General features: G+C 54.4%; 2 protein-coding genes across 7 annotated transcripts in view; one reads left to right on the top strand and one right to left on the bottom strand.

The window, feature by feature from the left end:
* Window positions 1-3,130, bottom strand: part of FAM234A (family with sequence similarity 234 member A) — a 36,128-nt gene extending 32,998 nt beyond the window's left edge. The window contains exon 1 of one of the 4 annotated variants that reach the window (XM_062179939.1): window positions 3,057-3,130. The gene's annotated coding sequence lies outside the window, so the exon portion shown is untranslated. The remainder of the gene's footprint in view (window positions 1-3,056) is intronic. The other 3 variants (XM_062179938.1, XM_062179940.1, XM_062179937.1) reach the window with 3 other exon arrangements.
* A 3,676-nt stretch (window positions 3,131-6,806) lies between these two features.
* The window catches only part of LUC7L (LUC7 like), a 30,864-nt gene continuing 10,576 nt past the window's right edge, over window positions 6,807-27,094 (top strand). Inside the window, exons 1-7 of one of the 3 annotated variants that reach the window (XM_062180895.1) lie at window positions 6,807-6,947; window positions 7,529-7,599; window positions 8,540-8,634; window positions 11,299-11,397; window positions 22,485-22,595; window positions 24,430-24,573; window positions 26,809-26,985. In XM_062180895.1, coding sequence (XP_062036879.1) covers window positions 11,302-11,397; window positions 22,485-22,595; window positions 24,430-24,573; window positions 26,809-26,985 — 528 coding nt within the window. In that variant the 5' untranslated portion in view covers window positions 6,807-6,947; window positions 7,529-7,599; window positions 8,540-8,634; window positions 11,299-11,301. Of the gene's footprint in view, window positions 6,948-7,184; window positions 7,241-7,528; window positions 7,600-8,539; window positions 8,635-11,298; window positions 11,398-22,484; window positions 22,596-24,429; window positions 24,574-26,808; window positions 26,986-27,094 lie in introns of those variants that run through there. The other 2 variants (XM_062180896.1, XM_062180894.1) reach the window with 2 other exon arrangements.

Raw genomic sequence — 27,094 nt, 5'->3', positions numbered from 1 at the left:
AGGGCCCTCACACCGCTCCGTGCCGTCAAGGATCAGACCCCACCCAGAGGCCAGAACTGGAGGGCACACGTTCGTTTTTATTGCCTTGCTTTCCAACGACAAAGCTCAGCGCCTAGCACAAAACAAGCGCCTGGTTCTTGCCACGCTCTGCTCACACACTGCCTTGGAGGAGCCTTCATCAACACATTCAGCTTGCATGAGCAGCTGCTTTGGAAAGACAGAGTTACAGGGAGAGAGAGAGAGGGAGAGAGAGAGAGAGAGAGAGGGAGGGAGGGAGAGAGAGAGAGGGAGAGGGAGGGAGAGAGAGAGAGGGAGAGGGAGGGAGAGAGAGAGAGATGGATCTTCCATCCACTGGTTCAGTCCCCAAGTGGCCGCAACAGCAGGAACTGGGCTTCATCCAAAGCCAGGAGCCAGGAGCTTCTTCCAGGTCTCCTGTGTGGGTGCAGGGGCCCAAGCACTGGGCCATCTTTGGAGTAGCCAGGACTCGAATTGGTACCCATATGGGGTGCTGGTGGTGGCTTTACCCACTATGCCTCGGCACCAGCTAGGTTTTTTTTTTTTTTTTTGGACAGGCAGAGTGGATAGTGAGAGAGAGAGAAAGGTCTTCCTTTTTGCCGTTGGTTCACCCTCCAATGGCCGCTGCAGCCGGCACATCTCGCTGATCCGAAGCCAGGAGCCAGGTGCTTCTCCTGGTCTCCCATGCGGGTGCAGGGCCCAAGCACTTGGGCCATCCTCCACTGCCTTCCCGGGTCACAGCAGAGAGCTGGCCTGAAAGAGGGGCAACCGGGATAGAATCTGGCGCCCCAACCGGGACTAGAACCTGGTGTGCTGGCGCCACAAGGTGGAGGATTAACCAAGTGAGCCACGGCGCCGGCCCCAGCTAGGTTTTAAAAGCTCATGTGGGCACCGGGTTCTAGTCCTGGTTGCTCCTCTTCCAGTCCAGCTCTCTGCTGTGGCCCAGGAAGGCAGTGGAGATTGGCCCAAGTGCTTGGGCCCTGCACCCGCATGGGAGACCAGGAGGAAGCACCTGGCTCCTGGCTTTAGATCGGCACAGCGCCGGCTGTAGCAGCCATTTGGGGAGTGAACCAACGGAAGGAAGACCTCTCTGTCTCCCTCTCACTGTCTGCAACTCTACCTGTCAAATGAATTAAAAAAAAAAAAAAAAAAAAAACAAAACTCAGTAGAAATAGATGGCATATGGGGCCAATGGTTAAGGCTGCTTGCTATGCTGAAATCCCATATTGGAATGACCAGATCTCAATTCCTGCTGCCTGCTAACGCAAGCCCTGCGAGGCAGGGGACGCCTCCAGGTACTGGGGTCCCTGCTGCCCACATAGGAGATGTGGAGGACCTCCTGACTCCTGGCTTCAGCCTGGCCTAGCCCTGGCCGTTGGGGCCTTTTGGGCAGTGAACCAGAGGATGTGAGATCTGTCCCTCCCTCTCTGCCTCTCAAGAATAAATTTAAAAATCTTCAGAAATAAATGAGTGAATGGTATGGCTCAGAGGCAGGGGCCACGGTGACTATCTGATGGCCATTTCTCCCTTGTCAGGTAGCAGCAAACTTCCCTTGGAAACCCACTTTCCCACACGCTGGTCTGGCGGAACTGACCGGGGCGGGCTCCTGACGGGGACCTGGCTAACTCCATTCACAAAGACCAGCCCTTCAGCCGCAATGACAGACCCCCTTTTCCAACAGGGGTGTTCAGTGCCATGGCTTTAAAATACACTTACAGGACTGGCGCTTCGGCGCGGTGGGTTGAGCTGCCACCCCCAGCACCGGCACCCCACATGGGGGACGGTTGTGTCCCGGCTGCTCCAGTCACAACTCCCTACTAATGTGTCTGGGAAAGCCGAGGAGGATGGTCCAGGGGCTTGGGCCCCTGCAGAGGCAGCTCCTGGCTCCTGGCATCAGGCTGGCCTAGCCCCAGCTTGGGGAGTGAACCAGCAGAGGGAAGACCCCTCCCTGTCTCCCTCGCCCTCTAACTCTACCTCTCGCATAGGTAAAATAGATTGTAAAAATGAATAAAATACGTTTACAAACACTGATGTGCCTCCCTTCAGAAGGTACTTTGTACTAAGTCTAACAGAACGTGAGGGCAGTGACACAGGCGGAACTCAGAACTCGGTCCCGGGCTACACAGCCGCCCGTCTCGCCCCATCTCAGGGCACGCTGTGTGGGAAGGCAACTCCACAGCAGCACAGGAGCCCTAAGGAGAGGCCCCAAAGCAGGCAATGAAGACTGCCGGCACGAGGCATGTGCACAAGCGCTCCTGCAACCGGACCGGCAGCCCCAGGGGAGACCCTGGGCCACAGGCACCACAGACACTGTGGGCAGTGCTTGTTGCTGTAGCCCATTAACGCTGTGCTAAGCTGGTGCACCGCGGTAGACCACAGACTGGTAGGGAGAACGGACGGAGAGGCCTGGGGCTGGGTGTGGCGATGCCACCCGCGCCCCGCACGCCCGCATCCCATGTTGGAGCGCCAGTCCCGGCTTTCCACTAACGCACACGGCCCACGTTCTGGTCTCGGCCGCCCTCCTGGAAACGGACCGGACACCGGCTCTGGGCTGGCCAGCTCCGCCTGTCCCAGGCGTGTGGGGAGTGCGCCCGCAGAGCAAAGCGTGCTCTGGCTCCGCACAGCTGGAGCTGACCCTGACCCTGAAGCCCGAGCACCCGCGTCGGCCTAGGGCGGCCCGGCCCGGCCACGCGCCTGGAGCACCCACCCCCCAGCCGCCCAGGCGGGCGCCGACCTCCCTGCGGCCGCACCCACCAGCGGCGCCCGCCTGGCCGGCCCTCCGGGCGCGAGGGCTCCGTGCCGACCTAAGTCCCGTCTGTGGGGAACACGGGGGCTGGAGCGGCACTGAAGCCCAGGCCGCGGGAACGGGAGGCCGGGGAGAACCCCCGGGGGCGTCGGCTCCCACCGCCCGCACCCCCGTCCTCGGTGCTGCGGGGACCGGCGCGGGCCGCCGAGGAGCCGCGGTGGCCGAGGCGGGGAGACGGCGCCCCAGGACTGACGGACAGGCGGGCTCGCGAGCCCCGGGGGTCGCCCTCACTCACCTGCCGCGCCGTCCGCTAGCCCGGCAGCCAGGCAGACGCCGGCTCCGCAGGCCCCGCCCCCGCGTCACTTCCGGCCGGCCGAGCCGGGGGGGGGGCGGAAGCGTGCCCAGAGGCCCGGGCCCCGCCCCACCAGGGCCCCGCCCCCCGGAGGCCCCGCCCCCCGGAGGCCCCGCCCAACCAGGGCCCCCGCCCCGCCCGGAGCCCGCCCCGGTTGCCGAGCAACGCGGCGCGCGTCCGTGCCCTCTGGCCGCTCGCCGCTGGCCTCCCCGGTGCCCAGAACGGCGGCCGCGCGCTCGTCCTCCCGCCCCGCCGTCCCGCCTCGCTCCCCTGTGACCTCGGGTAGACTCGCGGACCTGAAAGATGGCGCGGGACTGGGCTCTCCCGCGTGTGTGCGAGCGGCCGCCCACGCACGTCCACGCAGCCTGCTCCGCCTGGGGTCCAGCTGGCACCTCCACCTCCCGCTCAGAGAGCCTGTGTCCCAGCCCCCGCTCTGCTGCCCGCGCCCGCTTTTTCTTTCAAAGGCAGAGCGACAGAGAGCACCGCTCCCCAAAGGCCCGCAGCAGCTCGGGCTGGACCAGGCTCACCCAGGTTTCCTCCATGGGTGACACAAGCCCTGAGCCATCCCCTGCGGAGGGGCCAGCGCCTTCCCGGCAATAAAACGAGGTGGGCGCCCTCTGACAGTGCTTCCGAGCGACGACTTGGTGCAGGTTTCCCCGGCACCAGCAGGGAGCTGGATCGGAAGTGGGGCAGCCAGGACTCGAACCAGCACCTCTATGGGATGCCAGCGCCGCGGGCGGAGGCTTAACCTACTGCCACAGCGCAGGACCCTAAAATAACTCTTAAAAAAGAAACAGCCCACCTTTGGGGAACCAGCATTGTGGCAGAGCAGGTCAGCCGCCACCTGTGACACTGGCATCCCATCTGTGATGCAGGCGTCCTGTATGGGCTCCGGTTGGAGACCGGCCACTCCACCTCTGCTCCAGCTCCCTGCTAATGCACCTGGGAGAGCAGTGGAGGAGGCCCCAGTCCTTGGGTCCCTGCACCCACGTGGGAGACCTGGAAGAAGCTCCTGGCTCCTGGCTTCGGATCGGCGCAGCTCGGGCTGTTGCCGCCACCTGGGGAGTGAACCAGCGGAAGGAAGACCTTTCCCTGTCTCTCCCTGTCATTGTCTGTAACTGTACCTCTCAAATAAATAAATAAAATCTTTTTTTTTTTTTTTGACAGGCAGAGTGGATAGTGAGAGAGAGAGACAGAAAGGTCTTCCTTTTTGCCATTGGTTCACCCTCCAATGGCCGCTGCGGACGGCGCATCTCGCTGATCCGAAGCCAGGAGCCAGGTGCTTCTCCTGGTCTCCCATGCGAGTGCAGGGCCCAAGCACTTGGGCCATCCTCCACTGCCTTCCCGGGCCATAGCAGAGAGCTGGCCTGGAAGAGGGGCAACTGGGATAGACTCCGGCGCCCCAACCGGGACTAGAACCCGATGTGCCGGTGCCGCAAGGCAGAGGATTAGCCTGTTAAGCCACAGCGCCGGCCCAATAAATAAAATTTTTTTTAAAAATCCTGTATGTTATGCTTTAACTATCATTTTTGGTGTACCCTTGCAAGTTTGAACATGTAATCTCTTCCATACCATTCATTTATAACCATGTTTTATTTAGCGTATGAGTCATTTCACTTTTTTAAGAGGCAGAGACAACAGGCAGTGAGAAAGAGCATTCCCAGGTACTTGTTCATTTCCCAAAGCCTGCAATGGCCTGGCCCAGGCTGGGACCCAGAAACTCAATCCATTTCCTCCACATGTGTAGCAGGAGCCCAATTTCTTGGCCATTACTGCCGTCTCCTGCACTAGCAGGAAGCTGGAGTTAAGAGCTGCACATCACACCCAGTACTCCAGTGTGTGAGGCGTGTGTCTCACCTGTCGCCTCAACTCTGGGCCGCATGCCATCCCTGGTAATGCATTAGAATGTGTATGTCCCTAAACTCACCAGTTGTAAGATTTTAAAGTAATTTTTTAAGAAAGATTTATGTCTTTACGTGAAAGGCAGAGTTACACAGAGACAGAAAGATCTCCCACCTGCTTGCTGGTTCACTCCTCAGGTAGTTGCAATGGTTGGGGTTAGGGTTGGGGCCGAGCCATGCAGAAGCCAGGAGCCAGGAGTTTCATCTGGGTCTCCAGCGTGGGTGGCAGGGACCCAAGTATGTGCACTGTCTTCCTCTGCTTTCCTGGGAGCATTAGCAAGGACCCAGATTGGAAGTGGAGCAGCCAGGACTGGAACCTGCTCTTACAGGTTGCTGGAGTTGCAGGCAGCAGCTTAACCGACTGTGCCACACCAGCCCCTACGATTTTTAAGAATTTTGACAATGTAGTAGGTACCTAATTCCGTTGTTTAAATGCGTTTGTTCGGTAACAAAGTCATGTCTTCTTTTTTTTTTTTTTTTTTTTTTTTGACAGGCAGAGTGGAAGGTGAGAGAGAGAGACAGAGAGAAAGGTCTTCCTTTTTGCCATTGGTTCACCCTCCAATGGCCGCACGGCTGGCGCGCTGCGGCCGGCACATCTCACTGATCCGAAGCCAGGAGCCAGGTGCTTCTCCTGGTCTCCCATGGGGTGCAGGGCCCAAGGACTTGGGCCATCCTCCACTGCACTCCTGGGCCATAGCAGAGAGCTGGCCTGGAAGAGGAGCAACTGGGACAGAATCTGGCGCCCCGACCAGGGCTAGAACCCGATGTGCTGGCGCCGCAAGGCAGAGGATTAGCCTGTTGAACCACGGCGCCGGCCAAAGTCATGTCTTAAAACAGAATTTAAACCCGCTCTCAGAGTTTGGATGGTTTTGAATCTGTTGGATTCTTGAAACTATAATATCCAATTATCGCTTGTGGACTACGTTACGGGATGGGGTGATTACAAGTCGTCCTCACCCCTGGAGAGCTCCCTGCCCACCCGGAGGCCGCGGTTTACTGGGCAGCTCCTGCTGCGTCCTTTCGCGCGGCTGTTTGACCACTTGGCCCTGGCGCCGGGCGTTCCTGGCTCCCAGGCACGTCCCACGTTTGTGCCTGTCTTTGCCACGTCCAGAAACCGCGACGGCGAGACCTTGGGACCAGGTCGGGGCCTCGTGCCCGCTGTGCCTGCGTCTGCACGCAGTGGCGGGGCGCACGCTCCGGGTGGGAGCTACGAGGCGGGCAAGGCCAGCGCTGTGCCCGGGGCTCCGCGGCCCTGGCCTGCGGTGCTCCCTCTGCACTGCCCGCCTCGGTGCGTTCCAGCACCGGAGCCTTGGCAGAGCCCGGCTGCCCAGTCTAGCGGGCTCCGGACACCAGCTCGGGGCGGGGAGGCCCTCCCGGAAGGGCCGCGATGAGGCGAGCCCGGGGCAGGGCTGCGGCAGCGGAGTGGACACGGGGCAAACGCGCACTGTGCAGCCGTGTCCGCGCGCCCCGGAGGCCCCTCCGAACCCCGCTCCGCGGGAGGCACCTCTGGGGCCGCGTGGGCTCGGGGGCAGCGACGAGCAGCACGAGCTGCAGCTTCCCGGTCCTATCTGCCTCGTCTCCCTGGGGCCTGGAGTTCGCGGTAAAGCCGGGGCTGCGGCCCTGGCTCCGCCCCTTGGACCGCCCCGCCCACCGCTCGCAGCCTCGGGCTCCCCCGGCGCCCGGAGGGAAACTACAGTTCCCGGCAGGCCGTGCGCGGGCGTGACGCACTTCCTCCCGGCGTGCCGCGCGGGCGACAGGAGCCGGCGGTCTCGAGGCCGACGCGACCCGTCTCCGCCGCCGCCGCCGCCGCCGCGGACCCCCCCCTCCTGAGAGGACCTGTCGCGGCCGCTGCCGCCGCCTCTGCCGGCCACCATGTCCGCCCAGGCGCAGATGCGGGCTCTGCTGGACCAGCTCATGGGCACGGCGCGGGACGGTGAGTCGGGGCGGCCGGCCCGGCCAGGGGCTGGGCGGGAGAGGCGAGGCCGCCGAGCGGCCTGAGGCGGGGGCCTCGATCGTCTGCGCCTGCGCCGCTCCCCTCCCCCGCGCGCCGGCCGCGGGCCCGGGCCTTTGTGTGCGCCCGCGGGGGCCGCGCCGTCGGCGGCCCGGGCCCTCCTCGTCGTGCGCCGTCGCCTCGGGCTGCTCCCGGGGGTGCGAGCGCCGGGCCGGGGGCTGCGCAGCCCGCCGCCCCGGAGCGCCTCCGTGGGGCCGGCGCTTGGCGGTCGTCGGGTAGGTCGTGCTAGGGCGGAGCGCAAGGTCCTGGTCGTGTCTGGAGAAGGCGGTCGCATCCGTGCCGAGTTGCGCACCTGCTGTGGTTGGCGCGCTCTTCTCGACCGGTGATGAGGTGTAAGGGCCACATGGCAGGTCGGCAGGGCAGGGCAGACTCCCCGCACTGGACTTCGTAGGAGAATTAGTGCTTTTAGCTTTCTTTGTGTATTGAGTTGCTTTTGAATTGCTTCCCATACCTTTACTTCCTGCAAACTGAACAATTGTGGCCCCTCTATTTTATTTGTAAAGGTTCAGTGTATCTTTGCCTGCCTACATCAGTCTGCAAGGGCGGTGCAGAAAAGCCTCATGTTCATCGAGCCGTGAGTCACAACCAATTTCTAAGCTGTTATAACAAAAAAGTGTTTGCTTTTTTCACAAGTAACTTTAAAAGTGTAGTTTAGAAAGAAACCATTTTCAGTAAAAGACACTACATTAATTCTGGATGCTTGCGAATCCTAAAATATATTCCCCCTGTAGCGTTGCACAGCTGTGTGTGTGTGTGCACACAGATTAGCTTTGCAGTTTGTCACATACCACTTTGCCTTTACTTTGTATCACCCCCGACTTCCTCACTGCAGGTGTGGGCAAGGAAGCTTCCCCTTTAACACTTTTCAGCAGCTGAGGGCTTGAAGAATGCAGATGGGTACAGCATGTGTTGGCGCGCACAGTGTGTATTCACTAACCTCGTCCCCTCTTGCTTGCTTTGGTATCGTTTGTGAAAAGTGACTCCCAGGTGCCAGCTCTCTTACGGGTGGGGAAGCAGGGGGATAGGAAGCCCAGTCCAGGTTATGAGCAGCGCTAAGAGCTTGAAAGCTTTATTCTTCATGTAATTTTGGGCAATGCTGCCCGTGCATTTTTCCCGAAACAGAAAGATAAGCCGCATCAGTAGCTTTTGTTGGTGGAGATTACCAGCTGTCAGTCCTCCTTGGCGGCTCGCGGCACTCTGGCCAGCGTGGTTGGTGCCGCAGTGCCCATGTGTAAATGCGGGCTGACGGGGCTGTCGGGCTCAGCCTTCCCTCTGACCCCTTGACTTCGGCAGAGCGATGGAGTCAGACCGCATTGTGAGTCTTCATGAAACGCGCAGCCTCAGAGAAAAATTGTGTTCTGCTCCAGAAGTAAACCTCTAGATGAGCTTGTCAGTGTATTTGTTGGGGAGAACACAGAGGTGATAGTCTGCAGACCACCAGGCGAATTGGGGCACCAGAGACCCCTGGCTAGTTTGGTAACACTGTCTCATTTACAACCACAAATGAATTTCAGGAGACGAAACCAGACAGAGAGTCAAGTTCACAGATGACCGGGTCTGCAAGAGCCACCTCCTGGACTGCTGCCCCCACGACATCCTGGCTGGGACGGTAGGTGCATCCTGGGGAGCACTCACACATGGGCGTTGTGCAGACAGAGGGTTTTCAGGTTGATTCTATTGTCTTTTTTTTTTTTTTTTTCCCGGCACTGCGCCAATCCAAAGCCAGGAGCCAGGTGCTTCCTCCTGGTCTCCCATGCGGGTGCAGGGCCCAAGCACTTGGGCCATACTCCACTGCACTCCCGGGCCATAGCAGAGGGCTGACCTGGAAGAGGGGCAACTGGGAAAGAATCCGGCGCCCCAACCGGGACTAGAACCCGGTGTGCCAGCGCTTCAGGCGGAGGATTAGCCTAGTGAGCTGTGGCACTGGCTGATTTTTGTTTTTTAAAGATTTTTTTATTTACTTAAAGAGTTACAGAGAGAGAGAGAGAGAGAAAGAGAGAGGTCTTCCATCCAATGGTTCACTCCCCAATTGGCCACAAATGCCAGAGCTGCACGGATCTGAAGCCAGGAACTTTCTCCAGGTCTCCCATGTGGGTGCAGGGACCCAAGGACTCAGGCCATCTTCTACTGCTTTCCCAGGCCACAGCAGAGAGCTGGATGGGAAGTGCAGCAGCTGGGACTTGAACCGGTGTCCATATGGGATGCCGGCATTGCAGGTGGCAGCTTTACCCACTACAACACAGTGCTGGCCCCAAAAGTTGATTTTAAAGTGACATTTTTTTTCTTTCTTTCTTTCTTTTTTTTTTTGGACAGGCAGAGTGGACAGTAGAGAGAGAGAGAGAAAGGTCTTCCTTTTGCCGTTGGTTCACCCTCCAATGGCCGCCGCGGTAGGCGCGCTGCGACCGGCGCACTGCGCTGATCCGATGGCAGGAGCCAGGTGCTTCTCCTGGTCTCCCATGGGGTGCAGGGCCCAAGCACTTGGGCCATCCTCCACTGCCCTCCCTGGCCACAGCAGAGAGCTGGCCTGGAAGAGGGGCAACCGGGACAGGATCGGTGCCCCGACTGGGACTAGAACCCGGTGTGCTGGCGCCGCAAGGTGGAGGATTAGCCTATTGAGCTGCGGCGCCGGCTTTAAAGTGACAATCTCTACAGTGCAGCAGCCTAGTTGTTTGCCCAGCCCTTTGTTGGCTGTTTTGCTGGTGGTCCAAAAAGATACTTTGTTAGTGAGTGTGACACATACTTCCTGGACAGCTCAAGGGCCAGGCACTCCAGAGCTCTCCATACTTAGGATTTTTGTGACTCATTAAGTCTTTGAAATGTAGCTTAAAGGAGCTTCCAGATCCACTCCATTGTGACTTTGGTTTTTTTCATATATTTTTGCTAGTTATGTAGCTGTGCTTTTTTCTTTTTTTTTTTTTTTTTTTTTTATTTTTGACAGGCAGAGTGGACAGTGAGAGACAGAGACAGAGAGAAAGGTCTTCCTTTTGCCGTTGGTTCACCCTCCAATGGCCGCCGCGGTAGCGCGCTGCGGCCGGCGCACCGCGCTGATCCGATGGCAGGAGCCAGGTGTTTATCCTGGTCTCCCATGGGGTGCAGGGCCCAAGGGCTTGGGCCATCCTCCACTGCACTCCCTGGCCACAGCAGAGAGCTGGCCTGGAAGAGGGGCAACCGGGACAGGATCGGTGCCCCGACCGGGACTAGAACCCGGTGTGCCGGCGCCGCAAGGCGGAGGATTAGCCTATTGAGCCGCGGCGCCGGCCTGTGCTTTTTTTCTGATCAAGGTGTCTCCTGCTTGGGTTGTTGGGTTTTACAGATACATGATGTGTAACTTCCTTAGTGCTGTTTACATGGCCAGAGGTAGGAGGTATGTACTCAGAGTGTAGATAAGGGATGAGCTGTGTTGTCTGATTGTTCTACATGTGGTTGGAGCACATAATAACATATCGAGCTAATCTTGTAATACAGACCATTTTGTTTTAAAGATTTATTTATTTGAAAGCCAGGAGCTTTCTCATGGATCTCCCACATGGGTGCAGAAGCCCAAGCACTTGAGCCACTCTCCGTGGCTTTCCCCGGCGCATTAGCAGAGAACTGGACCAGAAGTGGAGCAGCCAGGACTTGAACCAGCGCCCATATGGGATGCTGGCATCACAGGCAGTGGCTTTACTCACTACACCACAATTTTGGCCCCTGTTTATTTGAAAGCAGAGTTACAGAAAAATCTTCTATCCACTGGTTTGCTCCCCAGATACCTGCAGCGGCCTGTGCTGAGCCAGCCAGGCTGTGGCTTTACCTGCTACACCACAGCTCTGGCCTCATCTGTTCCCTTTAGTGTTGAGAGAGCTACACAGAGAGGTGTTAGGCTGGACTGCAGTTGCCAAAGCCCCCGTTTCAGTTTGCTCTTTGCTTTGTCTCTGCGTCTCGCGCACTGAACACCTGGAGGAGTTAGGATTGCACGAAGGTTTTCCTGGAAACCCCTGGCAGCCCTCTTGCCAACTCCACCTCCCTGTTGGTGTTTGCTCAATGCTGAGACTTACCCAGACGCACAATTGGCAAAAGCTGATTCAGTAGCTTTCCCGGTTATAATCCGGTTATCTCTAGATCTACGAGGTCCAAGCCTTCTCACTCTCGGGACACCACTCCCATGTGCCATGCAGCCATGCTGGGTAAAAGCCTGTTTGGTTTTCTTATCACAGTCTTAGTATTTAAAAAACCTGTCACACGCTTTGTATGGTTGGTGTTCATGTGTAAAGTTTTGTTTCTTTTCCCACAGCGCATGGATTTAGGAGAATGTACCAAAATCCACGACCTGGCCCTCCGAGCAGATTACGAGATCGCAAGTAAAGAGAGAGATCTGTTTTTTGAGTTGGATGTAAGTTTTATTTGGTGTTGAGTTCATCCTTACTGTGAAGAACCAAATACTGAACTAGCCAGGCTAATGTGACGATGGAAGTTGTGAAGCAAGATGGTGACATGGACACTTGTCGTCCTCCCCTCTAGCTGGGAGCTAGAACAGGCCAACACCATTTTCTGTTCCTCCCGCCTTTTTTTTGCAATTTATTCGAGAGTCAGAGAGACAGAACTCCCGTCTGCTGGTTCATTCCCCAAATGTTCATTATGGTTGGGGCTGAGCAGAGGCCAGAGCAGGGGCCTGGGAAGGCCGTCCAGGTCTCCTAGGTGAGGAAGGGGACCCGTGGACTTGAGCTGCTGCTGCTGCCTTCCAGGGTGTGCATTAGCAGGAGCGTGGAATCAGAGCAGAGCTGGGGCCTCAGACCGAGGCCCTCTGATAAGGGATACCTGGTCCCAAGTGACATCTCAGCTGTCGCACCACATTTTTGTTCTCCACCCACCAATCCATGCCAGCATCTTTTTTTTTTTTTTTTTAAGGTTTACTTAATAGTTTTTATTTGAGAAGTAGAGTTACAGAGAGAAAGGTGTTTCATCCACTGGTTCACTCCCCCCAGATGGCCATAATGGCCAGAGCTGGGCCGATCCGAAGCCAGGAGCCAGGAGCCTTCTTCCTGGTCTCCCTCATGGGTGCATGGGCCCAAGCACTTAGGCCATCTCCTGTTTTCCTAGGCCATAGCAGAGAGCTAGGTTAGAAGAGGAGCAGCCGGGACGGACTCAACCGGCATGCCACCGCCACAGGCAGAGTCTTAGCCTACTGCACCGCTGGCCCCCATGCCGGTATCTTAACCAGGGTGTAACTGTTAGCCCAGACATCTGCCCCAGCAGTAATGCCTTTTTGTGTCTTTGTAGCTACCACTTCATTGCTTCCTTAAATTTTTTATTTTTCCTTTTTGTAATATTTTTGTTAGGTTTTATGATTTCTTTGAACAGTATTTATTTTGTGTTTTTGAGTTTTATAAAAATGGTTTCATAGTATAGATAGTCTTCAACAAGTTAAGTTTTTTTGTTCAGTATTCAAGTTGTTTGATATCATTTGTTTTCATTGCTGCTTAAAATATATTGTAAGCTATCCTTTCTTTATAGGCATTTGGATTAATTTTAGTGCTCTTTTTTTAAAACTATGAGCAATATTAGGACTTTTTAACCATCTTTTATCACATGTAAGGGTTTCCCTAGGGTGTGCTGCCGGGAGAGGGGTGGCTGGCTGGCATGCAGGGGATGCCTCTCTATTTCTGAGATGTTGTCCTGTTCGTGCTTGTGTTGCTTGCTCGAGTGGACCTGTCAGTTTCCACCCACAGTAACAGTGCATATACCCCCACCAGCACTTGCCATTATTGGACTGTTGAAGTTTTGTGATTTCGAAGTCTTCATTGTGGTCCCGGTTTCCGTTTGTTTAGTGTTCAGTGGTAGTGCTATCTTACATGTTAGTCAGTGCATTTACAGTATCGTTTTCTCGACCTTTGTGTCATTACTCCCCTGCAGAGCAGCCTTTTGTAGACCTGTCTTACTAATCGTCACCCCCCCCCCCCCATCGGCTTTTGGCACCTGGTAAGCTGCATATCTGCTCACGTGCTGTGATCCATGGCCAGGCCCAAACCATTGCACATCAAATTCCTTCACGCTTTCCGAGCAGTTGCACTCTGGCCGCCTTGAGAATGCATGCGGTAGAGCGATTCCATTCCAGTGGTGTCTTTCATCCTCTCTTGCTGGGTGGCTAGGGATCGGCAGAGGAGTTGGATGCCTTTCAGGTTCCTGAGAGAAGCCTGGCAGGAGACGACGGAGTGCGGTGTGAGGGAACTCGGGAGGAAAAGCACAGAGCCCAGGGTGGGCCTTGTGCGCTGGGCTAAGCTGCCACTGGGGATGCCTGCATCTCGTGTCCCAGTGCCGGGGTTTGAGTTCCCCAAGTTGGAACCCCCCCAAAAACGAGTTTATCATGTTGAGATCTGATAAAACCCAGAAGCTGTGAGAGAAGATGGATACATTTGGTTGGATAAAATCTTTTTTTTTTTTTTTTTTTTTTTGACAGGCAGAGTGGATAGAGAGAGAGAGAGAGAAAGGTCTTCCTTTTTGCCATTGGTTCACCCTCCAGTGGCTGCTGTGGACGGCGCATCGTGCTGATCCGAAGGCAGGAGCCAGGTGCTTCTCCTGGTCTCCCATGTGGGTGCAGGGCCCAAGCACTTGGGCCACCCTCCACTGCCTTCCCGGGCCACAGCAGAGAGCTGGCCTGGAAGAGGGGCAACCGGGATAGAATCCGGCGCCCCAACCAGGACTAGAACCTGGTGTGCCGGTGCCGCAAGGTGGAGGATTAGCCTGTTAAGCCATGGCACCAGCTGGTTGGATAAAATCTTAACTTATTAGTACATCAGAAATTCCCACGTAAGGTGGGGCGGGGGAATCAGGAGGGTCCAGTGAGAGTGTAGATGTTCAGTCTTCAGGAGTTGTGCAGAAGTGACGCAGGGTGGGGACTAGCTAATAACATGTTGCACACTTGAAGGTTGCTAACAGAATTGAATTACGTGTTTTCAGACACGAGGTGATGGACACGTTAATTATCCTGGCTGTAGTACTCATTTCACAATGTGTACATATATGAGAACATATTGTATACTGTAACTGTGTGATTTTGTTAATCATACTTTTAAAAAGCTGCATAAACATTTACATAGAGAGATCAGTGAACTAGGACAGATGATTCGCAGTGTATTTGAGGGTGACTAGTTTCCTTCACGTGTGAGATTCCTCAAGACTGACAGGGACAGTGTCAGTACATGGGTAGAAGCACCGGCCAAGGGCAAAAAAGGACATGATTTTGCTGTGCGTATCTGATCTTGGGGCAGGTGCTCACCCTGACTCAGAACTAAGGAGGTAACCTCCTGGAAAGATGTGAACACACCCAGCGGTATGGGTGCTGACAGCTCGCTGACTGTAGCCTTGTGTATGCGGAATGCTCCTGTGGAAGGCGGGAACCCAGCAGGTAGACTCGAGCTGAAAGGGAGGGGCTGAATCCTAGCTCCTCTTCAGCGGAATGATTGATAGCTGTGAAAAGAGAACAGAGCAGCTGTGTACCCATGTGAGAGTCTCTCTGAGGAGGTTATGGGGAGAAGCACAATGTGGTTTGGATTCTTCCATAGTGTTTTGTTTCTAAATCTCTCTTTTTTAAAAAAAGATTTATGTATTTGAAAGAATGACAGAGTAGGGAGAGACAGCACAAGAGATTGTCCCTCTGCTGGTTCACTCCCCAGGTGACTGCAGTAGGCAGGTGTGGGTCAGACTGAAACCAGTAGCCAGGGAGTCCATCTGGTCTTCCACATGGTTGGCAGGGGCCCAAGCATTTGGTCCTTCATCTGCTGCCTTCCAGGCACGTTGGGGAGTTGGATTGCAAATGAACTAGCCCAGATTTGAACCTGTGCTCTGATACGGAACGTTGGATCTTTTTTTTTTTTTTTTGTCTTTCTAAAACCTTATCTTTTAAGATTTATTTATTTGAAAGGCAGAGCAATAGGGAGAGAAGGAGACAGAAAAAGCTTCCATCTGCAAGTTCATTGCCTAAATGCCTGCTACTGCTAGGGCTGAGCCAGGCAGAAGCCAGGAGCCCAGAACTCCATCTAGGTCTCCCACATGGGTGGCAGGGAACCAGTTACTTGGGCTGTTGTCCACGACCTCCCAAGGTGCACTTTAGCTCAAAGTTTGAATTGGACCTAGAGCCAGGATTGGAATCCAGGAGCTGTGTGGTGGGATGTGGGTGTCAGAAGCCACAGCGTAACCCACTGTACCACCACACTGGCTGCAGCAGCCTGGTTCTTAAATGCTGCACACTGATCACCCACCTGGATGGCAGGGGCCCAAGCACTTGGACCATCTTGCACTGCCATGAGCAGGGAACTGGATCACAAATGGAGCAGCCGGGATACGAACCAGACCCCATATAGGATGTCAGTGTCCAGGCGGTGGCTTTACTCACTGTACCACAGCTGACTGGCCATGGTTGGTTGACCTTTTAACCGTTTCAGTGTTGGGGCACAGCGGGCTGAGCCACTGCCTATAGCACTCCAGTTAAAGTCCTGGCTGCTACATTTTAAGGATTTATTTTTGGAAAGAGAGAGGAGAGGGCCGACATCGTGGCTCTCTTGGTTAATCCTCTGCCTGCGGCGCTGGCATCCTATATGGGCGCCAGGTTCTGTCCTGGTTGCTCCTCTTCCAGTCCAGCTCTCTGCTGTGGCCCGGGAAGGCAGTGGAGGATGGCCCAAGTGCTTGGGCCCCTGCACCTGTGTTGGAGACCAGGAAGAAGCTCCTGGCTCCTGGCTTCGGATCGATGTAGCTCCGGCCGTGGCAGCCATTTGGGGGGTGAACCAACGGAAGGAAGACCTTTCTCTCTCTCTCTCTCTCTCTCTCTCTCTCTCTCTCTCACTCACTGTCTAACTCTGTCAAATAAATTAAAAAAAAAAAAAAGAGAGAGAGAGAGAGAGACCAAGAGATCTTCCATCTGCTGATTCATCCCCAGTCGGGGCTGGGCCAGGCTGAAACCAGGAGCCAGGAGCTGCTTTGGATCTCCCACATGGGTGGCAGGTGCCCAAGCACTTTGGCCGTCCTCCATTGCTTGTCCCAGGCCATTAGCAGGGAGCGGATCAGAAGTGGAGCAACCCGCTGTGGGTTAGCGGGTAAAGCCGCTGCCTGCATTGTTGGCATCTCATACGGGTGCTGGTTCGAGTCCTAGGAGCTCCACTTCCGATCCATCTCTCTGCTATGGCCTGGGAAAGCAATGGGAGATGGCACAAGTGTTTGGGCCCTTGTACCTGTGTGAGACCTAAAAGAAGCTCTTGGCTTCCTGCTTTGGATCAGCCTAGCTCTGCTTGTGGCCATTTGGGGAATGAACCAGCAGATGGAAGACCTTTCTTTCTTTGCCTCTGCCTTTGCCTTTCTGTAACTCTGCTTTTCAAATACAAATAAATTTTTAAAAACAAAAAAAGTGGAGCAGCCAGGTATTGAACCAGCCCCCACAAGGGATGCCAGTGTTGCAGGCAGTGGCTCTACCTGCTCCACCACATGCTGGCCCCACTGCTCCACTTCTGATCCAGCTTCCTGCTAATGTGCCTGGAAAAGTAGCAGAAATTGGCTCAAGTGTTGGGTCCCCTGCCACCCTTAGGGGAGACCCAGATGAAGTTCCAGGTTCCTGGCTCCGGCCTGGCTCAGCCCTTGCCATTGTGGTCATTTGGGAAGTGAATCAGCAGATGAGCAGATGGAAGAACTGCCTTGTGGTCCCTACCTCCTCCCCCAGCTTGTAACTCTGCCTTTCAAATCAATAAAAATCTTAATTAAAAGGGGGGAGGGGCAGATATTGATCCCTGGTACTTTGATGTGGTACACAACTGCTGGGCCAAGTACAGTCCCTGAAGTGGGTTTGTTTTTTTTTTTTTTTTTTTTTTTTTTTACTTTTTGACAGGCAGAGTGGACAGTGTGAGAGAGAGACAGAGAGAAAGGTCTTCCTTTTGCCGTTGGTTCACCCTCCAATGGCTGCTGCGGCCGGCGCATCTCACTGATCCGAAGCCGGGAGCCAGGTGCTTCTCCTGGTCTCCCATGGGGTGCAGGACCCAACCACTTGGGCCATCCTCCACTGCATTCCCTGGCCACAGCAGAGAGCTGGCCTGGAAGAGGGGCAACCGGGACAGAATCCGGCGCCGCTAGGCGGAGGATTAGCTTGTTGAGCCACGGCACCAGCCCAAAGATTGACTTTTTTAAAAAGATTCCTTTATTTATTTTAAAGGCAGAGTTACAGAGGCAGAGGTCTTCATCAGCTGGTTCACTCCCCCAAATGGCCACGAAGCTGGAGCTGTGCCAGTTAAGAGCCAGGAGTTTCTTCCTTGCACACAGGTGCAAGGGCCCAAGGACTTGGGCCATCTGTACTGCTTTCCCAGGCCACAACAGAGAGCTGCATCAGAAGTGGAGCAGCCAAGGGGCTGGTGCTGTGGCGCAGTAGGCTAATCCTCTGCTGCAGTGCTAGCATCTCTTATGAGTGCCAGTTTTTTTTTTTTTTTTTTAAGATTTATTTATTTATTTGAAAGGCAGAGTTAGAGAGGCAGAGGGAAGGAGAGAGATCTTAAATCTGCTGGTTCACTCCCCAGTTGGCTGCAGTGGCTGGAGCTGTGCCAATATGAAGTCAGGAGCTTCTTCCAGGTCTCTCACGTGGGTGCTGCAGCCGAAGCACTTGGGCCACCTTCTACTGCTCTCCCAGGCCATAGCAGAGGGCTGGAATGGAAGCAGAGCAGCCGGGACTCGAACTGGCACCCATACGGGATACCCGCAGGCTTTACTCACTACACCACAGTGCCAGCCCGGGATGCCAATTCTAGTCCCGGCTGCTGCTCTTCTGATCCACCTCTTAGCTATGGCGTGGGAAAGCAGTAGAAGATGGCCCCAAGTGCTTGGGTCCCTGCACCCGTGTGGGAGACCTGGAAGAAGCTCCTGGCGCCTTCCTTCGGATCAGCGCAGCTCCGGCTATTGCGGCCAATTGGAGAGTGAACCAGCAGATGGAAGACTTTTCTCTCTGTCTCTCCCTCTCACTGTCTGTAACTCTACCTCTCTAATAAATAAAATCTTTAAAAAAAAAAAAAGTGGAGTGGCCGGAACTCGAACCAGCTCCCATATGGGATGTCAGCATCACAGGTGGCAGCCTTACCTGCATATGTGACAATGCTAGCCCCCAGTGTTTTTTTGTTTTGTTTTGTTTTTTAAGATTTATTTATTTATTTGAAAGAGTTACACAGAAGAAGAGGCAAAGAGAGAGAGAGAGGTCTTCCATCCGCTGGTTCACTCACTCCCCAGTTGGCCACAACAGCCGGAGCTGCGCTGATCTGAAGGAAGGGGCCAGGAGCTTCTTCTGGGTCTCCCATGTAGGTACAGGGCCCAAGGACTTGGGCCATCTTCCACTGCTTTCCCAGGCCACAGCAGAGAGCTGGATGGGAAGTGGAGCAGCCGGGACTCGAACTGGCACCCACATGGGATACCAGCACCGCAGGCGGCGGCTTTACCCACTACGCCACTGCGCCGGCCCCAGTGGTTTAAGACACTTCTTTTTGTAGAAAATTTCCAGTATGAAAGTAAAAGTAATAGCAAAATGAATTGGTCACTGTGTGCCCATCGCCTACCTTCAGCTGTGATGAGCTCAGGGCCAGATATGTCTCCCCTTTGTTCCCACTTCTCAGGAAACTCAGCAGAGAGCTGGATCAGAAATGGAGCAGCCGGGACTCGAACCGGTGCCCATATGGGATGCTGGCACTGCAGGCGGCGGCTTTACCCGCTATGCCATGGTGCTGGCCCAAAGAATTTGTTTCTTTAGTTCAGCAAAAGCATAGTTAACGTTTTCCTCCAAATTGTCTTGCTTTGTAATGTTTGACAGGTTTCTAGAACAATACAGATCAAGTCATTTCTCAGCTCTCTTCAAATGAAGCTAGTTCTTTTTTTTTTTTTTTAAGATTTATTTATTTGAAAGACAGAGTTACAGAGAGGTAGAGAGAGGTCTTCCATCCGCTGGTTCCCTCCCCAGATGGCTGCAATGGCTGGTGCTGTGATGATCCAAAGCCAGGAGCCAGGAGCTTCTTCCAGGTCTCCCATGTGGGTGCAGGGGCCCAAGGACTTGGGCCATCTTCTGCTGCTCTCCCAGGCCACAGCAGAGAGCTGGATCAGAAGAGGAACAGCCGGGACTAGAACTGCTGCCCATATGGGATGCTGGCGCCTCAGGCCAGGGCTTTAACCCGTTGCACCACAGCGCAGGCCCCATGAAACCAGTTCAGATTATACCTGGGTGGTTTTCTTTAAAATGTTATTTATCATGGCTGGCGCCGCAACTCACTTGGCTAATCCTCCGCCTGCGGTGCTGGCATCCCAGGTTCTAGTCCCAGTTGGGGTGCCAGATTCTGTCACGGTTGCTCCTCGTCCAGTCCAGCTCTCTGCTGTGGCCCGGGAGGGCAGTGGAGGATGGCCCAAGTGCTTGGGCCCTGCACCCACATGGGAGACCAGGAGGAAGTACCTGGCTCCTGGCTTTGGATCGGCGCAGCGCAACGGCCGTGGCAGCCATTTTGGGGGTGAACCAATGGAAAAAGGAAGACCTTTCTCTCTCTCTCTCACTGTCTAACTCTGCCTGTCCTAAAAAAAAAAAGTTATTTATTATTTGTTTTTACTTACTTGGAAGCAGAGAGAAAGAGAAAGATCTCCATCTGTTTATTCATTCCCCAAATGCTGGCTGGACCTGAGCTGGGCCAGGCTGAAGCCAGAAGCCTTCCCCTGCATCTGGGTCTCAAACGTGGGTGGCAGGGATCCAGCTACCTGTCACTACCTGCTGCCTCTGGATGCACAGTAGGGGGAAGCTGGAATCGAGTAGCCAGGACTTGAACCATGAGTATTCCAAGTGGTGGCACAGTGCCCACCCCATCTGCCTGCTTTTTCTACCTTATAGATGATGTGTAGTGTAGTCGTGACATTATTTACCCTGGGTTAGAATCCCTGTGTGACCTTGGGCAAGTTGTGTGATTTCTGTGTTTGTCTGTAGACTGATGCTGTGGGGCCCATGCAAGGTGTCTGGGTCCAGAGCTTAAGGATCTTGTGTCCTGACCCTGACTTTGTAGTTGGGCAGCTGGACTTTGATTTCTTGGACTGTGGCTGTTTGAACACATGTAAGGCTTGCGGCACATGGTTTTTGTGCTGTCAGCTTTGACAGGCTCACTGGATGGCTGGAACCGCTCCATACAGCCGTGTGTGGAGGGTTGGGCATTCCTGCTGAGGGTGCTAAGGACTGCTGGTATGGGGTCAGGTACTTTGAGGGTCTTCACCTCACCTTGAGACAGTGGTGTGGGTCGGTGACTTCCTAGTTGATGGTAGGTTGTGATTCGGACCTAATCTTTGGACTCAGATGTCTTGGATTTTCAGTCTAAATCTCTGTACAGATTATTTGAGAACCAGGGACGGAGCTCCCATCCCCTGGTTCATTCCCTACAGGCCCAGGAGATAGGGACTTTATCTAGGTCTTCCTCATGGATGACAAGGACGCAACTGCTTGAACTGTTACTGTTGACTCAGAGTCTGTGTTAGAAGTCTGGAGTTGGAAGTGGAGCCAGGACCTAACCCAGCAGTGCAGGCGTTGCAGCTGGCATCTTGACCGCTGGGCCAGACTCCACCCCGCATCGGCTGTTTCGTTAGGAACAGAGAACCACTGTTGTGTTTTTGTTTTGTTTTTTTTTTTTTTTTTTTTTTGGTAGGGTAGAGCAGATCTGTCTGCAGGTGCACTCCCCCAGATGCCTGCACTAGCTAGAGCTGGGTCTGCCATTTAGGTATCAGGGACCCAGCTGCTTGCGCCACCCTCTGCTGTCCCCTGGGATCCCATTAGCAGGAAGCCGGATTGGAAGCCAAGGAGCTCAGACTCACGCCAGGTGCTCTGAGATGTGACAGGAGTGTCCCAGGTGGTGTCTTAGCTGTGGAGGGGCATCCCACACTGTGAGCTGTTGTCCCTGTGAGCACGGGCAGCTCCAGCAAGGACAGCATGCACCCATGAGGGGCCAGCAAAGGCACTGCTGTTTGCTGTCCTGCTGGCTGGAAAGCACTGAGATGTTTGCCAGATCACCACCCTGGCAGGGTCTGCATTCCCCAACTGTGGGCTGACCCCTGGGGGCGCACTTGCTGAGTGATGCTGTCCCTGTGCCTCCCCGGACCTGACCTACTCCTAGGTTTCATTATTTAAAAGGATTTCTGGAGGACATTGTAACCCTTCCCAGCGTCCCTGTCACCCATCCAGTGCTACATAGAACATCACAGAGCGCATCGTTAGAGCTCACCTGCTTTGTGCTCTCTGGTGGACACTGTCACCCTGGGGTCTGTTCTCATTCACAGTGCCTTTTCCTCTCCAACCATAATTTTCTTTTCTCTGTTTTTTGGTGGTAGATGGCACAATCTAACCCTGGTATCCCTGCTAGGCACGCTTGCTGTCATACTTAGCATGAGGCCGGCATAAGTAAGACAACTCAGGGTGTAACTTGGGTGGTGAAACTACTTGCCACTGACAAGCCGTGGGACATGGGCTGCTGGGGGGTGGGGACTGGGCTGGCCTCTGCCTGGCTGTGGCAGGTGGACTTAGTGTAGCTGACAGCTCGTTCTCATTTGTTGGTTCTCACCGTAGAGCTTCTATTTCTTTTCTAAATGGTAACGAGTTTCCCGTTACTTTAGACAGTAGACAATAACTGAAAGTGTTCACAGCTCTCAGTAATATTTGTTCTATTGTTTTGTCTTTGAGGTGGAAGGGGGGTCTGTACCCTCAGGACATGAGGGGATAATGTTTGCGTGGTTCACAAAGACCAGTGAGTACATCCTGTGCATCTCCCAGAGCTCTGCAGGAGGGGCCTCCGGCACTAGCTAGTCTCTGATCAGGCTTTTCTGTCCCTCAGAACTGTGATGGCCTCATGTTCGCTTACTTTAGAACACGTTCACGTATTTTCATCTACTTGAAAAGGGGAGCACACATGGAGGGAGGCAGAGATCCACCTCTGTTGGTTTAGTACCCAGATACCTGCAGTGCTCGTCTCTGGGCCAGGCCAGAGCCAGGAGCCCAGAACTCCATTCTGGTCTCACGTGAGTGGCAGGAACCCAAGTGATTTCGCCATCGCCTGCTGCCTCCCAGGTGCGTTACTGCTGAGAAGCTGGATTGGAAATGGAGTGACCGGGACTAGAACCGGGCACTCTGACGTGGGCTGCAGGCATCCTGAGTGGAACTTAACCCACTGTGCCACAGTGCCTGCCCCAAGTATTTCAGTTGTCCTCAAATGTCTTGGTAATTTTATTGAAGGTTAGAGGCCCTTTTGCTAATTTTGGGTATAAATAAGAATCATCAGAAGGTGATGCTTCTGAACAGTCCCTGGGTGTACCAGGCCCCCTGACTTAATGTGATTGTGAATGCGTTAGCTGTAGCATAGCTCATCCCCTTGAACCTGCAGGCTTTGTGAAACAACCCCGGAATCCAGGAGACAGAGGGGCATGGTTGACCGTAGTTCTCTGCTTTTCCCGAGCCAGGCGATGGATCACTTGGAGTCCTTTATCGCGGAGTGTGATCGGAGGACTGAGCTCGCCAAGAAACGTCTGGCAGAGACGCAGGAGGAGATCAGTGCAGAGGTCTCTGCAAAGGTACACCTGTGGGCAGCACTGCATCGCCGGGGAGCGGCAGTGTGCTCTGCCGTGTGCCTTCCCGGAGTGCACAGACGACGGTGACGAAGAAGGGTGGCAGTGAACCCTAATCCCCAGGAGCTGCCCCTTCTGTCTTACTTTAGCTCCTGGTTTTCAGTTTTCAAACATCCACGCATAAGACAGGAAGCAGCAGACCCAAGAGGGCAATGGCAAAGCCGTGGTGCATCGCTGTTGTGGATTGGAGGTCCCTCTGTGGCTGGCCGCGGCGTGAGCTACACCGCTCTCCTTCTTTTCAGTATTGTAAATTTTTAAACTTTTATTTGAAAGTCAAAAGAGACCGATTTCATCTGCTGGTTCACTCCCTAAATACCTACAGCAACCAGCGCTGTGCCAGGCTAACGCCAGAAGCCCATAATTCAGTGTGGGTCTCCCATGTGGGTGGCAGAGACCCAAGCATGAGCCATAGTGCACACAGTAGCAGGAAGCTGGAATTGGAACCAAGGCAGTGGTTTGAAGCCAGGTACTCAGTATGGGACGCACGTGTCTCAAGTGTCTGTCGTGTTCACTGCTGGGCCCACACCCACCTCTCTTCAGTTTTGTGAGAGCATCTCTTAGGACGCATGCAGTTGGTATTTGGGCCAGAGGTGGTGTTTTGTCTCCCCGCCCTCTACCCTTTTGTGTGTTTATTGGCACAGTGGGGCTCTGCTCAATTTGTATTGAGTAGTGCTTCTGTGGGGGTGGAGCTGCTCCTCCTTCCTGGTCCTCAGGCTCTGCTCTTGCCTCGAGCCAGTGCTGCATGGCACGTGTCTTCTTGGGCCACAGGTGCAGGGGACTGCATTTCTTACCGTGTAGAATGTGCACAGCTGGGATCTTGGGGAGCTGGCACCCCGACCCGTCCCTGGGTGTAGTTGGGACAGCTCCCCTTTCAGGTTGTCCTGCTGTTTCAGCAGCTTCTCTTCCCACAAAGGACCCAAGCGTTGATGCTGGCCATGGCTGCTGTCTTGTTTCTGAAATCCCGTAACTGGGAGTTGGTCCAGCACACGTGATGCATTTAACCTAGATGTTTTGTTGCCCAGAGACTGCCTGTAATAGACAGAAAATGAGACATCCTAGAAAAGGAGGGGGCCTCTGTGGCAGGGCAGAGGTGGACACAGCACGCTGTCCACGGTCAGACCTCAGAGGTGGACACGGCACACTGTTCTCGGTCAGACCTCAGAGGTGGGCACAGCACGCTGTCCACGGTCAGACCTCAGAGGTGGGCACAGCACACTATCCACGGTTAGACCTCAGAGGTGGACACAGCACGCTGTCCATGGTCAGACCTCAGAGGTGGACACAGCACGCTGTTCACGGTCAGACCTCAGAGGTGGACACAGCACGCTGTCCACGGTCAGACCTCAGAGGTGGACACGGCACACTGTCCACGGTCAGACCTCAGAGGTGGGCACGGCACGTGTCCACGGTCAGACCTCAGAGGTGGACACGGCATGCTGTCCACGGTCCGACCTCAGAGGTGGACACGGCACGCTGTCCACGGTCCGACCTCAGAGGTGGACACAGCACGCTGTCCACGGTCAGACCTCAGAGGTGGGCATGGCACGCTGTCCACGGTCCGACCTCAGAGGTGGGCACGGCACGCTGTCCACGGTCCGACCTCAGAGCTGGCTAACAGTGCCGTAACTGGTAAACTGTGCATGCCACTCAGTGGGTTGTAAGCTGTTCTGTTTATTTCCAGTGAAATAGACCAGAAGCACAGCAGGAGAAACGCTTGTTTCCTTTGCATCAAAAATCTTTTCTTTTTAATTTCTGCTTAACTGATTCTTTTTGCCCTCAGGCAGAAAAAGTACATGAGTTGAACGAAGAGATAGGAAAACTCCTTGCTAAAGCTGAGCAGCTTGGAGCTGAAGGAAATGTGGACGAATCCCAGAAGATTCTTACGGAGGTGGAGAAAGTTCGTGCTAAGAAGAAAGAAGCTGAGGTCAGTGAGAGAATTGTCCTTGTCGGGAGTCTTGGTAGCTCAGTAGCGTTGACCTTGTGAACTGGTGTTCAGGTATGTGTCCTTTTTATATTTTTAAAAATTTATTTGAAAGGCAGAAACCTAGCGACCTTCATTCTGTGGCTTGCTCCCCAATGCCCACGACAGCTGGGGCCGGGTCAGGCTGGAGCCAGGAGGCAGGAGCTCCATCTGTGTCTTGTGCGTGGGTGGCAGGAACCCAAGAATTTGGGTCATATCTGCTACCTCCCAGGTGCATAAGCAGGAAACTGGATCAAGAACAGAAGTGGGACTCGATCCCAGGTGCTCTGGTCCTGGACTCGGGCATCCCGAGTGGCACTTCACCCACTGTGAGGCACACCTGTTCTTTCCAGAGACGTAGCAGACTGTGGGAGTGTTTGACCTAGCAGTTAAGGTGCCACTGGATGCCTGCATTCCGAATCTGAGTACCCAGGTTGTGTCCTGTCTCTGCTTCCTGCGAATGCATTGATACCCTGGGAGATAGCAGGTTGATGGCTCAAGTAGTTGGATTCCTGCCATCCTTATGGAAAACCTGAACTAAGTTTCAGGCTCCTGGCTCTGACCCCAGCCCGGCCTGACCATTGTTGTCCATTGGGCGAGTAAGTCAGAAGACTAGGGAAGCGTGTGCTCACTCGCTCTCGCTCCCTCCCTCCATCTCCCCTCTGCCTCTCAAATAATAGATTTTAAAAGTAGGTAAGTATTTAAGAGGATAACTCCTATTTTGTATGTGGAATTTGAAGGAGTGTTTTAACTTAGCGTGAGCAGCAGGAACTGTGTCTGATTTCTTTCCTTCTCTGTTTGGTGCATTTTGCCTTGAATTTGAGGTTTTTTTTAAAGATTTATTTTATTTATCTGAAAGAGTTACAAAGAGAGGTAGAGACAGAGAGAGAGGTATTCCATCCAATGGTTCACTCCCCAGATGACCGAAACAGCTGGAGCTGCGCCGATCCAAAGCCAGGAGTCTGGAGCTTCTTCCAGGTCTCCCACTCAGGTGAAGGGGCCCAAGGACTTGGACCAACTTCTACTGCTTTCCCAGGCCATAGCAGAGAGCTGGATCAGAAGTGGAGCAGCTGGGTCTTGAACCAGCTCCTGTATGGGATGCTGGTGCTTCAGGCCAAGGCATTAACCCACTGTGCCACAGCACCAGCCCCAAGGTTGAGGTTTGATGCTTCCTGTAACTGGACACAGCTTCTGCAGTGGCTTCAGGAGGGATTGTATTTTGTTCGCGTCTATCATCCCTTTTCCTGGTGGAAGCATCTGATGTGGTTAATCCCCCAGGTTTTAACTTTTGGAGGTGCACTGGGGCAGTTGCCTGGGCTTTGTGACGGGTCCATGGCTGCCTCTCGTCTTTGCTGGTTTGTAGATTTCCTGTCCAGGTAGGGGTCTGTTCACCTGCTCGTTCCTGGGAGCAGAACCTGCTTGCTGAGTGGTTGGAGTTTACTTCTGGCTTTGATATCCTGACAGTGTGTGTGTGTCTGTCTGTCTCCGTCTCCCTTTCTCTCTGTCTCTGTTTATTTATTTTATTGAAAGAGTCACACAGAGAGAGACAGCTTCCATCCGCTGGTTCAGTCCTCAAATGGCTGCAACAGCCAGCGTCGGCCAGGCCAAAACCCAGAGCCTAGAACTCCCATCCCAGTCTCCCACGTGGGTGCAGGTTCACAAGCACTTGGCCTGTCTCGCACTGCCTTCCTGAGTGCTTCAGCGGGGAGCTGGATTGGAAGTGGAGCAGCCAGTCCCCACGTAGGGTGCCGCATCACAGGCAGCAGCTTAGCCCACTGCACTGCAGCACTGGCCCCAAAACTGACTTGTTAGTTTTTTAAAAGAACCCTCTTTGGGCCGGCACCGTGGCTCACTTGGTTGATCCTCCGCCTGTGGCGCCGGCATCCCATATATGTGCTGGGCTCTAGTCCCAGTTGCTCCTCTTCCAGTCCAGCTCTCTGCTGTGGCCCTGCACCCACATGGAGACAGGGAGGAAGCACCTGGCTCCTGGCTTCGGATCAGTGCCAGCGCTGGCCATGGACGCCATTTGAGGAGTGAACCAACGGAAGGGAGACCTTTCTCTCTGTCTCTCTCTCACTAAAACTCTACCTTGTCAAAAAAAAAAAAGAACCCTCTCATCCCATCCAGTGTTTTTTATTTTGTAGGTGGGGCCTGTGGCGGCCCGTGTGTGTATCTCACCGTCATTTCTGTGTTCATCAGGAGGAATACAGGAATTCCATGCCTGCGTCCAGCTTCCAGCAGCAAAAGCTGCGTGTGTGTGAGGTCTGCTCGGCCTACCTCGGTCTCCATGACAATGACCGCCGCCTGGCAGACCACTTCGGGGGCAAGTTACACCTGGGCTTCATCCAGATTCGAGAGAAGCTCGATCAGTTGAGGGTAAGTATATTTCTGGAGAAATCTGGCCATCCTCACATCTTTTACTTTTTTTTTTTTGCCAGGCAGAATTAGAGAGACAGTTATAGACAGTGAGAGAGAGACAGAAAGG

This window comes from Lepus europaeus, chromosome 21 (assembly GCF_033115175.1).
Source record: "Lepus europaeus isolate LE1 chromosome 21, mLepTim1.pri, whole genome shotgun sequence".
Lineage (NCBI taxonomy): Eukaryota > Metazoa > Chordata > Mammalia > Lagomorpha > Leporidae > Lepus > Lepus europaeus.
The sequence above is the reverse complement of the archived record's forward strand: the minus strand, read 5'-3'. Positions and strand labels throughout refer to the sequence as shown.